Raw genomic sequence first — 17,915 nt, 5'->3', positions numbered from 1 at the left:
CATGACTAGACAGGAGTTTGAAAATATCTGGAGATTTTAGTGAACTAACTCCAAGCTCAATATGATTTAGTAGAGTGTCATGGCAACCAAAAATAGCTTATGTAATCTTGGGTTGCCTTAAAAGAAGCCTATCTTCCAGCGTGAAGAAAGTGATATATTTCTACCAATGCTCTATCCTAGTCAGACCACATCTAGAATATTATTTTCAGTTCTGAGTACTATATTTTAGGAAGAGCATGTGAAATACCTAGATTCATGCCATATGAGATTGGGTTGAAGGAAAATAAGATGGTTAGCTGTGAGAAGAGAAGGCACAGGGAGGACATGCTTGTTGTTATTAAGTACTTACCTGAAGGACTGTCATGTGTAAGGGATGGGAGTTGTGAAGGAGTGGAGTGGGCTGTCTTAGGATGGTGTGGAACCTGCAGTGAGGATCTTCACGAGGAGAGTGGATCACCACCTATTGGGCATGTCATAGTGGATATTGCTTCTGGCTATGAACTTGGTGCCCATGAGGTTCCTTTCAGTTTTAAAATGCTGTGTACTATATTGTGAATATATTTGTTAAAGTGAATTCTAGCCATGAAGGTATCTTCTGTAAAAAAATAATATTTTCATTTATTGGATTTACTCTCAAAGTAAGGTGCAAATATATGTATGGGAATGCTGAGGGAATGGTGAAGAATCAGAAGCACAAAATTAGTCTGCAGAAGGTCACGGTGGTTTTTTAGCCTGGCAGTACTTTTGACCCTAATATCTTAGCATGGAAACCATCATACTATACTTTCCACATGAACCCTTCTCTCAAGCAATTTATGAGACATGTTGATTTTTTTAAGGTTTTACTAAATTTGCTCATCTCTCACATGTACTCCTTGCTGAAATATTATTTAATTTCCAAAAGGATTATTCTGATGGCAATTAAAAGTGTCTTCAAAGGATGACACCTGTAAATTAGGTGGAATCCAGGTATTTTTGTATTAGGAGGAAAACTGTTTGTGCGTGATGCTTTTTGTGCAAAAAAAATTCATAGACAATTATTAGGAGTAGAAGGAAATTACTTTATGTGCCCCAAGAAAATATATTCCCTTTATAAAAATAAATCAAATTTGGTCTATTTCACAATTTATATTAGGAGTACAACTATTCTTGGTCATACCCATATGCCACTTAATGATATATTCCATAGTTATTTCTCAAAGAAAATACAAAACAGCTGGGTGAAATTGCTTGACTCAACATTTGAGCAAGGTAAGAGAAAATCTTTTAAAATAACTAATAAATCATCTTTCATGGAAAGTATAAGAATAAGACCCAGTTTTAGCATAGACTGAATCAGCAGTGATATAGAATCTAAAGTGAAACTATGTCCTAAAAATGTTCAAGGCCTGCCTGGATAAAGAATATTGGGTAGTTTACTACCTAAAATAACTTGTTTTTGAGGAGATGGTAGACATATAAAAGAGGAAAGGAAAGGATCTATTTAAAGTGAAACAGTCAATTAATAAGTCACTCCAAAATTTAAAAGAGAAGACAAATTCAGAGTAGATGAATAAATAGTTTTCTGATTGACTATTGCCATCCTTGACTGAAAAATAAAATACTAAAAACTAAAAAAAAACCTCAATTCATGTCCTATAAATAGCCCTGTGAGCCATATAATCTCAATGTTATTTCTTCGATTTTCAGGAATTAGGAAAGAATATTTGAGTATCTGACTATAAGAGAATGGGTTTTATTCTCTGTTAGTGGAATAGTTGAAGAAATGCTTCCAATAGTGACAAGTTATTATATTTCTCACTCTATGGGACTATACTTTTAATATTATTAAAATATTAATAGCAAGCCATCATATAACTCCAACAGATGCAAGAAAGTTGTTTCGCAAAAGTATTCAAAATTAATATACAAAATGGGCTTTGTATAGTGGCTCCGCATAAAAGGAGAATTTTGGTTAAACCCTAAGAAACGTGTAAAATGTGGAAACTGAATGTGATAAACATTGGCTACTCCTGATTGAGAAATATTAGGGGAATGTTCTTTGCTCTTTGGAGTAAAGTGACACAGTGATATCACAGCTGATACTATGGCAATTAAAAACAAACAAAAACCCAGTGGTTTTCCATTGTTTCAATTTGAAGTCAATCTTTAGAAAATGTTTTGAAAATACTCAGTTTATCAATATGCAGAAACACCTACTCATATTTCTGTTGAGATATAAAAGCTGCTCTTAAAAAAATAAGTAGAGCTCTTTAGGGTATGCATGGAGAAGGTACTCAATAAATACGCTATTTATAAAAAAAAATTTAAAGCTCTCTTTCCTGATCATTTAACACTTGAATAGGATCAATGACAGTTTTATAAACACCACCTCATAACCCATCATTTCCCTTCTGTTGAAATTCCATAGACCAGAAATTTACTTTCATTGTGTTTCTAAATTACAATTTTAGCTTTTCCTCCAAGGAAACACATTTATGAAAGTAGCCTAGATAGCAAATGGGGCAGATTGCTTCCCTAAGGAGCTGATGTGGGTCAAAAAGAAGCATGTGTGTCTTAAGGGAACCTCGACCATAGCAGAGAGTTTATCTGTTCATTGGTTTGGAAAGATTTGTTTCTGGAGATGAGAAATCAAAGTACTTTGTATTATGTATTATGGCGCATGAATATTGTACTTAATTGAAAGTCGAAATATGTGTGTGTGTGTGTGTGTGTATATACACAGAGAGAGGAGAGAGCGAGAGAGTGAGAGAGCGAGAGAGTGAGAGAGCGAGAGAGTGAGAGAGCGAGAGAGAGAGCGAGAGAGAGAGCGAGAGCGAGCGAGCGAGAGAGAGAGAGAGAGAGAGAGAGAGAGAGAGAGAGAGAGAGAGAGAGAGAAAGAAATGTTCATTTTAAAAGAATTAGCTTTGGGAAAAGGGGAGGGGAAGGAAATGGTTTCATGCTGCCTCTTGTGGCATAAAGTCAGTAAAATAAAGGATTTGGACCCCAAGGTTCTTATTAGTTAATCAATAGATGAACCATTGCCATTCATTTTATTATTATTTATTTCTGTGCAAGTTGTGCTGTTGGTTCTGGCTCACTTAAGTCTGTATCAATTTGTGCAAGTCTGCCTAGGTTTCACTGAAATCGTCTTTTGTAATTACTTAAAAAGCAACAATGTATTCCATTACAGTCATATATCATATTTTATTTAGCTGTTCTTCAGTTAATGGATACTCCATTTGTTTCTAGTTCTTTTCTCTAAAGAAGAGATGTTATAGTATGTGTATGTATGCATATATGCATGTATGTATCTATATGTGTACATATATTATATATGGCAACTAGGTGGTAATTACACCAGACCTGGAGTCTGGAAGACCCAAGTTCAAATCTGGCTTCGGACACTTACTAGCTCTGTGATTTTGGGCAAGTAACTTAACCCTTTGGTTTCTTCATCTATAAAATGAGCTGGAGAAGGAAATGGAAAACCACTCCAGTATCTCTGCAAAGAAAACCCCAAGTGGGGTCACAAAGAATTAGACATAAGGGAAAAATCTTGAACAACAACAAAATATATCTCATATATATGTATGTGTATGTATATATGTGTGTGTATATATATACACACCTATACACACATCCTCACCTTTATGTGCATATTTGTAACATGAGTTTTTTCATCTTTGGTCTCTTTGGAGTATATATCTAGTGGTGGTTAAATAGTATGCACAATACATCATTCATTTTATTTTCAAAATTAAATTTTATTTAACTTTTGAATCCTCATTCTTTCCTTCTCCCTTTCCCTCTCCCACCATTGAGAAAGCAAGAAAAACAAAACTCCTCTTAGAAACATGTATAGTCAAGCAAAACATAGCCCACATTGATCATGTTCCCCAAGATGCCTCCATCTGTAATCTGGGTACATCATTTCTCTCTATGAAGGGGTAAGTAGGATGTTAATTAGGAGTCCTCTGGAATTGTAGTTGTGAACCATTCATTTTATTTTTTTTAATATTTTTCCTTTTTCTGCACTTTTAATTAATTTGTTTTCAGTTTTCAACAATCATATGTTTTAAATTTTCTCCCTCTCCTTCCCCCCTCCCTCCCCAAAATGGCATTCAGTCTCATGTAGATTCAAAAATACATTCTTATTAAACACATTTTCACATTAGTCATGCATGCACCACTCATTTGAAAAGCACCTCCATTACACCATTTTCATAGATCTGTTCTAGCTACCTTTTCTCTTTACAGCCAGAGACCTGAAAAAATGCTTATATTTCTAAGCTAAGATGTTGGCTTTGAATTTAACAAACTCCAGATTGCAAAGGCAGATCAGAAGTAAATGCTTCCTGGCACCTGTCTCACTTTTAGAGCCACTTGATCATCCATTTTTGAATTATGCCTAAGTCAGTTTTTATTTTCCAAACTGACTTTTTAAAAAATGGATACCACATAACAATTACCCAGACAAAATGATATCTCACAAGTCATAACTGGCTTTAGAAAACATAACTGCCTAATAGGGATATACAACAGCTGAATTGTTCCTATTCCTCTGGCTTCTTTCTCCTTGTCTATTTCTATATGATGGAATGTTGAGTTAGTCATAAGACTTTTTTGGCCTACCATGGGCACCCCACAGTTTTCTGTCCCATAATCCCTTTACCATCAGCCAACGTCCTTTCTTGAGTGTCCACATTGTCCTTGGCATTGTGTAGGGGTAGCCTTGATTAGCTACTGGTGCTCTTTTTAAAGAAATGCCATTTTTCATATGCCAGGATTTAGAAGAGACAGAAGTCTGGAATGAAAGTTGTAGCTGGAAGGAATGTAAAAATGAACTGGCTAATATGATGTTTGTGAGCACATGAATAGCTCAGCAATGGTCATTTTCATTATCTTGTTTATAGCACATGAGGAAAACCTCATTAGTACTGATCTCAACTAGAAGAATTCCACATATACGTTGGCATTTCAGTCCTCATCTATCAATTGTGTAATAGTGCTCTGATTATATAACAGCCCTGATCACTGAAAAAATCATAAGGTTTTCAGTTCTCCTAATATTGGATATAACATTAATGGGGAACAAAAGCAAAAAGTTTGGCAAGTCATTACATAATGACTTCTACAATTTCTATAGCTTATTGACTCCAACATCCAGAGGTATCTTTAGTTTAACTATGGGGTCATAAGGAACTCCGCATATATTAGAAACAATCAAATTTTACTTTAATCAAATAAATTGCATTTAAACATTTTTAAAAAAAAATTTCTGAAATTGATGTAAGCATCAGGGATTCATAGATATGGAGCCTGAAGGGATGTCAGAGATCATCTGCTTTAATCCCGGCATTTTATAGTTGAGGAAACTGAAATCCAGGGAGAAGAAATAACTTGCCAAGGTTTTGCTTGTGATTCAAAACAGATAGCCAAGTCCTCTGACATCCTTTACTCTTCTTGATAAACTAAATAGTAATTTTTTAAAAGAGAAAAGTATGCTAAGGATGGATATATAAAATGAACCAAAGTAGAAGCAATTATAAATCATCATCATGCTCTTTGATTACAATCAACACCAAAATCATGAAAGCAAAGTGGCATGATGAAAAAGCTTCACATTTGGAATCAGAGATCTGACTAAAGTTCCAGCTTCTGATACTAACTGTACGACCAGCAGCAGCAAGTCACAGCCTTTCTAAACTTCAATCTCGACATCTGTAAAATGGGGATAATAATACTTTACCTACTTTGAAGAGTTGTTATAAGGCTCAGCCTAGATTATATATAATATGTAAAGCCCTACAGATATCTGACCTACTGTTAATACCTCGAATACTAAAATAATTACAACAAGCAATGATAGTATTTCTGTATATGATGAAAGAGTAGCTGAAAATCTACCCAGTTTCCTTATTAATGAACACAAATTGAATTCTTAAAATGAACATATTTTTAAATTGGAAAGACATTTGTGGAATGTGTTAAATCAGATCCTTATTGTCTTTAGATAAAAACCAAACATATATTTATTAGGTACACTCATGTAGCATATACTAGGTGCAAGGACCTCTTAGGTGCTGTGACAAAACCCACAGGTGATTGGAAACCATTATAAAAGTTACAATTCTTAACATAATGGTTTCTATACCCTCTACGTTAGGAGCACTGAGGAAATTGAGAATTTACCAATAACAAAAATAATGTTGGAGACCAATTGATATATGTTTACTATATGGGAACTGGTAACTTTGCAGGACTGTACCCTTTTAAATGTGATGGCGAAGCAACATCAAGTCATTATAAAATAAGCATAAGCATCATAAATTTGGAATTGTTCTCCAAAATTTAGGGGGGTAAGTAGTGAAACAGTACTACATTGGTGATAACCTTTGGTTATAAAAGATCCAGATATTTCTTTAAAATGCTTTAAAATCCTCAGACTGGTGTGTAGCACGAGTTGCTTCTTGGATATTTGAAGGAGCATGCACGACCTTGGTCAAGCCACTTAATCTTTCATTGTTCCAGGCTACTCCCTAAAATTATAAATTATAGGTGAATTGCCCATCTGTCTCAGTGTGCCCTATACCAATGAAATCACAGGTGGAGATCCACCCCTCAAAAAAAAACCCCCAAAAGTAAACATATAGCTTGCTAACCATGCTATTTCCCAAAGACTGTCCACAGTGAATGAAGTCTCTAAGAAGAGGGGTGTCCTTCTGGTTATACTATAAAGGATTTTTTTATGGGTTAGAGGAAGGCATGTATGAAATATTGTACTTGGTGATCAGAATTTTGGGTTGCTACTTTGTATGGAAATGTGGTACCACTGGCCATGCCTCTATGTGTGGTTGTGGCTTGAACTCCCATTCTACAATATATATCCATTCAAATAGAAAGAGAGAATTTCTTATATCCTGAGGACCATGTGAGATAAGGACCAAATGTGATATTTATTTTAAAAAATGCCAGGCACAGTCCCTGGCACAATAATATTATATAAATGTTGATTCCCTTCTATCCCTTTGCCCCTCCCATAAAGTATCATCTAAGTCTTTAAGAAAGAAAAATGTGTTTGAAATGACAGATGAAATATTTGGAGAGGCAGTGTTGGCATACCAAGAGGGAGGAGCTGAGAATCAAGAAGATTTGCATTTAAATCCATAGAGATAACTTATGGAGGACAGTAGCTATCTTCCCAGACTAGGATTCTCTAGCATTCCTTAGTTCCTGAACTTTTGATGTAACATATCTGCTTCTATGAACCTGCTGCCCATAGGTGTCACTGTTTCTCAAAGTCCCCCCATACTTCATTTTTTTGTCAAATCATAGTTAGATCAGGCAGGGTATTCATTCACTTGCTCCTTTTTGTCACCTTAAAGTGAATTTTTAATACTTAAATTCATTTGGTTTCCAAAAAAAGGTTGAAAATAAGGTGATTAGCCAAGCTAGCGCCACTACTAATGAAGGTAACTGTGAGCTCAGATGTACTGACTAAGTGTTCAGGTGATATAAAGTAAATAAATATACAATCAGGTCTGTTTCAACTAAGACAAGAGAGGCATAATGAGAGCTTATTAAAAAGTCTTCAAGTATTTTATAATCGGTAAGGAGTGGTGAGCTCTTCTCTTTCATTCCTTTGAGAATACAAGAAATTGGTAATGAGCTTTTTAAAAACAGAAAGGAGTCAGGATAACAAGTTCCAGTATTTAGTATTGAGGATTCTTTTCGAAGTCACAGAATTTACAAATTGGAAGATCTCTGAGAGATTAATCCAAAAACCATCCCAAAATACTAAATGATTTGCTGAAGCATCATATAGCTACTTAGTGGCAGAACAAATTTGACCTTTAATATCTGTTGTTTGTTTGTTTTGATGAGGCAAATGGGTTTAAGTGACTTGCCCAGGTACACACAGCTAGTAAGTATCAAGTGTCTGAGGTTGAATTTGAACTTGGGGCCTTCTGACTCCAGGGCTGGTGCTCTATCCACTGTGCCTCCTAGCTGCCCCCCTCTAAAAACACTTTTGCTGTAATTGTGTTGTTAAGATGTTAAAATGTTAAGCCATGTTTCAGTCGTGTGTGCCTCTCCACAGACCTATTTGGGGTTTTCTTGGCAGAGACAATGAAGCGGTTTGCCATTTTCTTCTCCAGCTCATTTTACAGATGAGAAAACTGAGGCAAAGAGGGTGAAGTGGCTTTCCCAGGGTCACACAGCTAGTAAATGTCTGAGGCCAAATTTGAATTCATGAAGTTCAATCATCTTGACTTCAGGCTCAGCACTTTCTCCACTGCAGCACCTAGCTGTCCCTTCTCAGTAAAAATATTACAGTGTTATCACCTTAACAGTATAATACCTTTTATTTCCCATCAGAACCAAATAGGATATATAGTGTTATTGAAATTTTACAAGACAGTCTTTCAAATAGTATGTGAAATAATGGAAACTATAAATACTACATTTGCCTATTTTGGAATTCTGCTTAGAATCTTCTTTAACTTTGGGAGAATGATCTTTAAAGATAGAATTTTATTTTATACCATTGATAACCAACCAAGATATTAATGAGGTAATGTTGGTGTTTTAGTATAAAAGCAAACACCAACAAAAGAGTAATTCCTTCTCCAGGAGGTTGGTGTAAAGTCTGTTGTGATCCTCAGTTCTTGTTTTAAAGCTGAAAACTGTGCAATAGCTGTTACTCATAGCTGCTGGTACAAGAACTTCAATAGCCACTTTCATAACATTATAACCAAGAAACAAGCCTTTGTTCTCAGTCCTTGATCCCTTTAATGTTTGGATAGATTTGAAGTACAGAAGTACAGACAAAATTATAATAATGATGATAAAAGTACACGAGAACTCAAGATATTGCAAATAAATCACAACACAGGGACTTTGAATTTTACTCACCAACATATGTTCTCATTTCAAGTATATATTCTAACAAAGTTTGGCTAAACATGAAAATATTTGCTTTCTGAGTAATTTACCCTAATGTCTTTGAAACATTTCAGAGAAACAGCAGTAACATTGTTCTGCTCTGGTAGAAAACATGCCCCTTGTCCAACATCTACATAGATACCAGCTCTTTGCTAGAATATTTCAAGGCATGAATAATTCTGTGTAGCTAAGTGTGGAAAATAATATCAATCACAAGATGGTTGGCCTTTGGGCTATACTGAACCATGAAATAGATATACACATAAAATGATCCTTAACCTTGTGTGAACTCCTGCTTTCATAGTGATTGAGACAGGTTGAGGAAAGAGTGTAAGGGTGCTCAAAATCATGACTCTTTCATTATCCACAAACATTCATTTAACTGTAGGTATTCTACAATTGGAGGCTTATTTTTGTTACCAATGGACTGTATCCAAATTCAAATACTCCTTATAAGTAAAATCAGAAGAAATTGTAGCCAAATGGATGGATGGTTCATAGGTTCTTCTTATAGAAATTAAACAAAGACTTAACTGTTTAAGGTGGTTTCATCCTACAGTCAACATAATAAGAAATACAAGCAGTCACTTCATAGGACACACTTGGTCATCTCACTGTGCAGTGTTTATATGAGCAAAGGCAAGGGGGACCACCATGAAGATAGTTGCAAGTGAAGGGCCAGCATCTGTTACAGAAAGTGTTGGAAAATCAGAAACAAAAGAGGTCAAATGCTTCTACATTATTTAGAAGCTTCAGGCTCTAGATAATGAATGCTATAAGAAAAGAATCAAAATGTATGTATGTGAAAAATACTGAACAGTATCACAGAAAAAAAAATGAAACCAAAGGACAAGAAATGACTGACCATTGGCAGAAGTCATTTTCAAAACGAATGTATTTGTGCATTCAGATTACTGACTGGTTAGAGCACAGAAAGAATAAGAATGAGTAGACATGATGTTCAATTTCAGTCGTTAATAACCTTGTCAAAAGCAAGCTATTGACTCTGAAAAATTGGACTCAGATAAAATACTTTAATTCTGACTACTTTCCTAGGGAAGTATAACATATAAAATAAGTGTCACAATGAAGTCAAAGAGTCCAGAAACCACATCAACTAGCAAAGTCAGATTATTAGGAGGGCTTTTATAGATAAAATTCAAAGGAATATGACAAATAGCTGTGACATGGAACAATATTTCTATAACATTTTTGCAAGACAGAAATATGGACACATTAAAGTTATCTTTGATAATGATATGAGAAAAGGATGTTCAGGCACTGCCTGACTATGGGACTTGGGGAAGTCACTTAATCTCTTGACACTAAACAATTCTCCAAGACTCTAAATTGCAGAAGAGGTACTAATCTGCATTGGTAGAGGTAGTTTTCTCACCTAGGAGTTCCCCATACCCTTGAAATCATAAATGTATTTCTTCTTCCTCTCTGTTGTGACCCAGAATATCAATGAAAATGATCAAATTCTTGGACCTAAGGACTACATCTAACAATTCACTAATAGGCAGCACAAGACAACTGCTGGATAATCAAGTATAACTTTTTTCTTCCTGTGATTTTTCATTAAGAATCAGGAGGACAGGAAAATTTTATAGGGGAAAAAAGAATTGCCTGTTTTTTGGGGGGCCTAGTGTAATCATTGATATGAAGTCACTCACTGGAAATTTCTGTTTTCACAGCTGTGAAATCTTCCAGGTTCATTATTCAAATCCATTCAGGTAGAAAACAGAAACCACCAGCAGCTACAGGGGCACCTGGGATTTAAATGGTTTGCCTCTCATTTTCGTCTTCCTTGGCCCTTCCCTGAATTGTAGCACAGTGGAAGTAGACTTTTAGCATCAATTCTTGACATGACTCTCCTCTGGGGAGTGCTTTATTTACAGATATTATTTTCACCCTAAATCAAAGAAATAATAAGGATCCTAACTCCTGAGTTTTTCTTACAGTTAGATTGCCCAGTCCTACTTAGCAAATAAAAAAGTTAAAAAACAATTTTCATGTTCACTGAAGATTTCCAACCATTTTAATTTTGTAATTCACAATCAGGGTGCTCATCTTTAATGTACCTGTGACAGTTTTTCTCTCTGAAGAAGAGAAAAGTTCCTAAGAGAGTTGCTCTTTTGTGGCTTTTAAGGGTATTTTAGTAAAAAAAGAGAAAATGTCACTGCTAATGTTAAGCAAAAGGAGAATTGTTCTGAGAGTATAACCAGCTTTTAGGTTGTAAAAATGAAAAAAAATTCTCTGGGGTGGGAGGGACAGAAGAAAATTCAGTGGCAAGGTACTAAATGTTTTTTGAAAATAGCAGTTAATTACTATGGTGGTGAAAAGATCAACTAAGAGATCTTTAAAGTCAATGATGTCAACGAACTTCGCAAAATTTTATTTCCTAAATGTTCATGGGAGGCTGAGTTGAGGCAAGCCCAGCAAACCATTGTCTATGAAAACTGAATTTCAAAGATACACATCTTTTTTTTTTCTCCTGAAGGCCACAGAATGGTCTTTTGCCAGATATGTGGCAGAAACTCAGAAGTCTTGATTTGTATTCTGTAACCCTGATTACTGCCTCATACTCATTCTGTCTAAGGAAATTCAAAATGAGAACTATTGTCATAATGAAGATTTAATCATGGGAAACTGAGGTCTTTATAGCTTAAAATAATTATAACTATAGCCATTGTTCTTTATATCCCTGGCACCTAGCAGATAGTAAGCCCTTAATAATGTCTTTTATTTGATTCATTCATAATGTTAACTATGTGGCTATACCTAGTGTCATTTTACATTCACTTGATATTTTTAACATAACTACTGCATGCATAGCCCTGTGCCATGACACTTAGGAAAACTAAGAAGCAGAAACTGATCCGGCTGTATGATATGTAATGTATACAAACAAAGTGAGGGATTGATGAAGCAGTTGAATATTTTCAGAAAAGTCTTTAACATAAAATATTGGGACCTACAAAGCCTTGAAAAAGTAACTTGATAATCTTCTTTAACTTTTATTGAAGAATTATTGAGATCATAGATATAAATATATTTTCTCCTTTTTTTCCTGATTGTTGATAGTAGCATAGAAATAATATTTAACCATAGAATTAAGATTGTAACATATTTCCCGAATTATTAATCCAAGAATAAATGTTATAAATAGAAAGAAAGAGAATCTCACACAAGCTGCCATAATCAACTCTAAAGATTGTCTATCTGAATGATAGTATAAATTGCGCATTGCTAGGCAAAATTTCTAATTTTTGTAGTATGATAAAAAAAAAAAGAAAAAAGGTAGAGCTTTTAAAGAAAGTTCTTTAATAATGATTCCCCACTCAATTAAATAGATATTATTGAGATCCTATTAGAGCCCTCAGGATGTGAATGAATGGATAGATGGATGAATGGAGAAAAAATTGTTTATTGATCACTTATTGTTTGCCAAGCAAAAAGTATAAGATATGGTCGCTGCCTTTGATAAGTTATAACCATATATACAGTTGAAACAAATGAAGCTAACATAGTGTCCAAAGACAAGTACAGATCAGGTGTTGTAGGTATGGAAGGGAGAGATTGTACAAGAACAGAACAGTTGGGGAATGCTTGATGGTAGAGATGGGATTTGAGCTAGGCCTGAAATCATGTTAAATCCATTATGTTCTGTAATACATGCCATGACTTTACCATATGCTGTCTCATAAATCATTTTTTATTAGCTATGTTTATCTCAGTGGAAGATGGTCTTGTCACGAAAACTTAGAATGGGTAAGGCACATGGTCCTGAAAGTAAGCCTTGCCTTAGCTTAGCTTTTACACAGAGTTGAAGGGAAATTTTTTTCTGACTCAGTAAATGCAATCTAGACAAAAGCTTATGCTAATAATGGGGACTAACAGTAAATAATTGCCACTGTATTTTTATGAAATATAAAACATCCATATTATTCTCAAATGAACCTATTTTGATAAAGTTTCAGTGAATATTAAATGTTAAAAGGATGATTAACTGTTTCTACAAGTGTTTTCTTCTATGAATTAATTATGCAGTTTGATTTGTCATATGTTACATAAACCAATAAATGAAAACATTCCAGGGTATTCACAAGAAAATTCAAAAACTCTTCCATGTAGAGGCATTTTACACAGTAGGACTTTAAGCCTATGTGTTAGGCAAGCTAGTAGCAGAAACGACTCCTCCCCTCCTCCCCACTCATTCTCTGCCTTACTCCCCCCCTCCCCTCACTCCATTGACATGCATAGCTGGCCTGGTAGGTGTAAAAATAGACAGACAGAGCCTGAATTGGAAGTGGTCACTGAATGTTGCCTGCGGTTGCTGGGGTTTTGAATTCTCACTGACACTGGCCAGCTAGCAGATGGGGAGAACTGGTGTGGGGCATGTAGGGGAGCAGAGCAAAGCAACCAGGGATCATCCTTTTGGTTTGCCAATGTTAACTTCTCCCTGGGAACCTTGGACTTAGCCCATAGTTGGAGGACAGACCCACTGACAACAGGGAATAATAAAACTGATATGGGCAATGCAGCTCTCTGCCAGTCTTGTCATACAGAGAAGAGCATAAGAGCGCAAGGAAACATGCAAGAGTTGGATAAAACCCCAGATTACTATGGCTACAACTGTGAGGATGTCAGAGAGTCTGAGGCTCTGGTAAGTGTGAAACCATGAAGCACGAGAGAGAGCAGATGGTGATGTCTTAAGCATGTTAGCAATCGTCAGTAAACCTCATTGGCTAAACATTTTTGCTTCCGGAAAGGGAGTCTACGATGTAAAAATTATGTGATTTTTATCAATTGTTGTACTATTATTGTTGATTTTATTTCTTTTAGCTGTAACTTTACCATTGTGTGTTCATACCTTGCCTCATATGTTTACTTCATCTGTGCTGTCTTTAATTTTATACTGTAAATGCAGAAAGGACAAAGAACATGTCTTCTGCAATAAAAATGCAGTGCCCAATACAATGGAGTCCCAATGCAGTCCCAAATGCAGTGGAGATACTTAATGCAGCAGAACCTCATCAAAAAGTGCTTTGAATTCCACCAGTTATCAAGTCAGATCCTCTGTATACACAACAATGTATAGAAGATCTATCTTGACGTGTTACAGAAAGTTTTATTGCAGATATTATCACAGTGGCACACAATTAGACTTAGAAGAGTTGTACTTTGCTGATTTGATTCACTGACTTCAGTTAAAAAGGCCTACAGGTCCCTGGTCTTTTAAGTTGCTGAACACGGTAATTATTTTGTTACAAACTCCCAAATTTGAAGTAAAGTACAATTGAGGTTGAGTATGCATAAGCATAATATAAAACCTTAGTGTTCCTTATATTTATCAATTTGATACAAGGTTATTGTGTGATTCCTACCCCTCCAGTGGTTCAATTCAAAATTCTACTTCTGAAAATTTTCATTTTGGTATTCATTGAAAAATAATTTATTTCTGATCTCTTAGATCCAAGAACTTGATCTACTGAAAGCTATTTTGTTTAGTATGAAAATGTGAGATTAATGAGTAATTTCTATTGGAGGAATAAAGAAGCATGAGATAAAATTATTATTTTATAGAGAGATTTACAGGATGAATGCAAAGAATATATATTTTTCCTCTTATTTGAAACTACCTGATTTTCTACATGTCTTAAAATTTGAATCCTAAGTCTCATTGCAGTGAAGTTGGAACAGGAAATAACATCTTGCTTTTTTAATTTAAAGACAGATACATACCTATGTACCTACCTACATACATGCATAGGATGTTTATAGTTAACAGAAAAGAAAGAAAAGCTTGTCCATTATGTGGAGGAAAAAAGGATAGTGCTTCAGGAATACATATCATGGGGAAAAATGCAAAACAATACCAAAGCCCAGAAAAGTCCTTAGGCAAGCAGCACAGAGTTGGAAGGAAGCCCACTTGTCCTACTAGAAAGTAAACAAAGGTTTCAACCAGGAGCATTGCCTTATTTTTCTTTAGAGAGTGGCTGTCTTACATTCATATCCTGGATCAGAAGAATTAGCACCCTCATGCTCAAAACTTTCTCTGTAATTTAACTAATTCTGCACTGAGAAGGGAAGAAAACAACAGCGATTTATAATTACAGCCATGATTCCTTAATTCTGCAGTCTTTAAGCATTTTGAGGAAATGTTTACTTGGTTGAAGGTAATTTCTAGTCAGATGGATGCTCATTCATTCATTTATAGCATGCTTTAAAAATGTTACTTACTGATTGTTTTGCTTATTTTAAGGTTAGGTTTTTATTTTCTGAAATGATCACTTCTTTAAAGTTTTTTATTTGCGTGTTTCGTGTTTGTATGTAGTAAATGCCTGCATGATTTTGATGATGGGAGGAAGCATTGGTGATGAAATGAATGGTGAATTTATTTAAAGCAATTTTATGAATATATTGCCAGAGTTCATAAGTAATAATGGAAAGCTTTCAGTAGAAACATTCAACAGTACCAATATATCTAATAGAAGTTCAGTTATTTCCTATGAAATATTGACTCAGAATTCCTAGAGAATATTGAATAATTCTTTCTTCTGAAATAACTATTGCAAACTGATATATTGTATCTGAACTTTTTACTTCAAAACCAATTTAATTCAATCCAAAAGATAGGTATTAGACACCTACTGTATGTAATACGTTGTGTTATATATTGGGGATATAAAAACAAACAGTGAGCTCAAGGAGCATACCAGGGGATATAATATTCATATACATAAATGAAAACAATTTTTTTAGGAAAGAGGGAATAATAGTATCCTGTCTGGGCTCAGTAAAAGCTTCTTGAAGCAAGTGGTACTTGAGCTGAGCCTTGAAGGAAAAATAAGAGTCCTGAGAGGCAGAGATGAGGAAGGATATAGTAGTAGGTGATTGGTACAAATGCATGGAAATGGGAGATGGGAGTTTGGAACAGAGCTAGTATTCCAATTAGTCTGGAATCTAAAGGGGGTATATTGAAGGGAGTAATTTGAAACAATTATGGAAAGGTTGATCAGGGTTTAAGAACTCTAGATGATAGGGTGAGGAGCTTGTCCCCAATCTACTGTAAAAAGATGGTAGTGGCATTGAATTGAATGGTAAAAGAAATGTGGAGAGGGGGTTTCTCAGAATCATAGGAATTAATGGGGGAAGGGCAAGAAGTAGGATTTTGCTAGCCACAGGATTGGAGAGGGAGTACCCAATGACTGGGGTCCCTCCAGGGTTCTGTGATGATGATATGGGTCAGCAGTTTGGGAGTCTATACCATATTCTCTCTGCAAATATCAGAGACCTGGGTAGGAGTTCACACTTGGCAACTAGGTCAGTTGATATGTTCTGGTCAAATCTTCAGTGAACAGACTGAAGTCATGTAGGACCCCAACTTCTGTAAATTCACTCCAAGATGACAGGGAATATATCACATTTCTCAGGGTCCATGAATGTAGAACATGCATTTATTTCTTAGTTAAGATTGGTTTTTGAGGTCTTGGATCATACAGGGTTTGGATGGTATGGATCTGTCCTAAAGTAAATATATGAGCTGCAGCAAACAATTTTCTCAGTGTGGTATGGTGTATAAAGCATTGGCCCTAAAGTCTGAAGACCTGAACTCAAATACCAGCTCTGATGTCTTTTACTTGGAGGAACAAGAGCAAATCAGATGATCTCCTTGAATCTTTGCTTTTTCAACTCTTCAATGAGCTCGCTTCTATCTGTGAAACTACTTTTCTGATACTGCTTAGTAAAGACAAAAATCAGGGTTCATGAGAAATAGTAAGAGTTTAAAATGAATCTTCTCTGCTGTTCTAAGCAGGTTATAGATTAACTAGATTCTCTGTACCTCAGTTTTCCCATCTCTAAGATCACTCCATTCACAAGATTAGGACTTATTGTATGCTAGGCACTGGACAAAATAAATGAGTTTTTCCTGAATGATGTCCAAAGGTCTTTTCAGCTCTAAATCCAACTGTGAAGTTCTGATCTAGAAATGTGCAATGCCGTTTAGAAAAAGTGACTGAAAAGGACATTCAGGAACACATCTCTTGTTAATTGCATCTTTTTGTACACTTTGATAAAGTGCTGATGCTCAGATTAATTCGGTTTTATATAAAATGGATATCAATGATTATCGAGGACTCTCTCTGGACCATTGGTATCAAGTAAGGCATTCGGACGATGATAATCTATTTGAAATAGTACTCACTTTCCAAAGTATTAAATTATTTTACAAACATTTCTTCAATCCTTACAGATCTCTGAGACCTAAAGAGGAAACTTGTGCTACTATCCTCATTCTACAGACACTAATAGTGAGATATTAGTTGTGTCTAAACATAAAAAAATGATTTGAAAGAGAAAATGAATTAGTTGAATGAATACAACTATGTCTTTTCAAAATAGCCAGTTTGGTTTTATTCATCATTACTGTGGATAAAATTTATTTTACTTCCTACCATACATGTGCACACAATTTAAAATCATTTTTTCTCCTGTTACTTACATAGACATTAAAGAGTTTAATCAGAAGAATTTGATGCATCAGTGGTGGGGATGATAAGTATTTTCCTGACTTGGTCTGTTCACTTATTCCTTATTCAGTTTCATACTAAAATCATCATCCAGCTCGGAACCTATGATCCTATGAAAGTTTTGAATTTTTGTTATACATTTAGGCACTCAATGAAGAAACACTTATTAAAAGTTACAATATTCTAGGCACTGATAGGGACTAGATCTGAGACTTCATTGGCATAAGGCAATTTGTGGTGAGGAAGCTGGCTCTAACAATATAGGTCAATAGCTTCTCTGCAGCCTTCAGTCTTAGGAAGTTTCCTAGAGTACTGAAAAGTTCAGCAACTTACCTGGGATCATATAGCCAATATATGTTAGAGGCAGGATTCAATTCTAGGTCTTCTGAACTTCCAGGTCAGTTCTTTACCCATTATGCTCTGCTATCCAAGATAGAAATGAATCAGTTCCTG

The 17,915-nt window shown here is 35.2% G+C and overlaps 1 protein-coding gene across 37 annotated transcripts in view; it reads left to right on the top strand.

Moving 5' to 3' along the window:
• Window positions 1–17,915, top strand: part of ANK2 (ankyrin 2) — a 763,693-nt gene that overhangs the window by 467,172 nt on the left and 278,606 nt on the right. The window contains exon 1 of one of the 37 annotated variants that reach the window (XM_072624638.1): window positions 3,241–13,594. The exons of the other annotated variants lie outside the window; for them this stretch is intronic. Within the exon in view, the coding sequence (XP_072480739.1) occupies window positions 13,460–13,594 (135 nt within the window). The 5' untranslated portion in view covers window positions 3,241–13,459. Of the gene's footprint in view, window positions 1–3,240; window positions 13,595–17,915 lie in introns of those variants that run through there. 37 annotated transcript variants of the gene reach the window in all.

Source organism: Notamacropus eugenii, chromosome 7 (assembly GCF_028372415.1).
Source record: "Notamacropus eugenii isolate mMacEug1 chromosome 7, mMacEug1.pri_v2, whole genome shotgun sequence".
In the NCBI taxonomy this organism is placed as follows: Eukaryota; Metazoa; Chordata; class Mammalia; order Diprotodontia; family Macropodidae; genus Notamacropus; species Notamacropus eugenii.
This window is presented reverse-complemented; position numbering and strand designations above follow the sequence as displayed.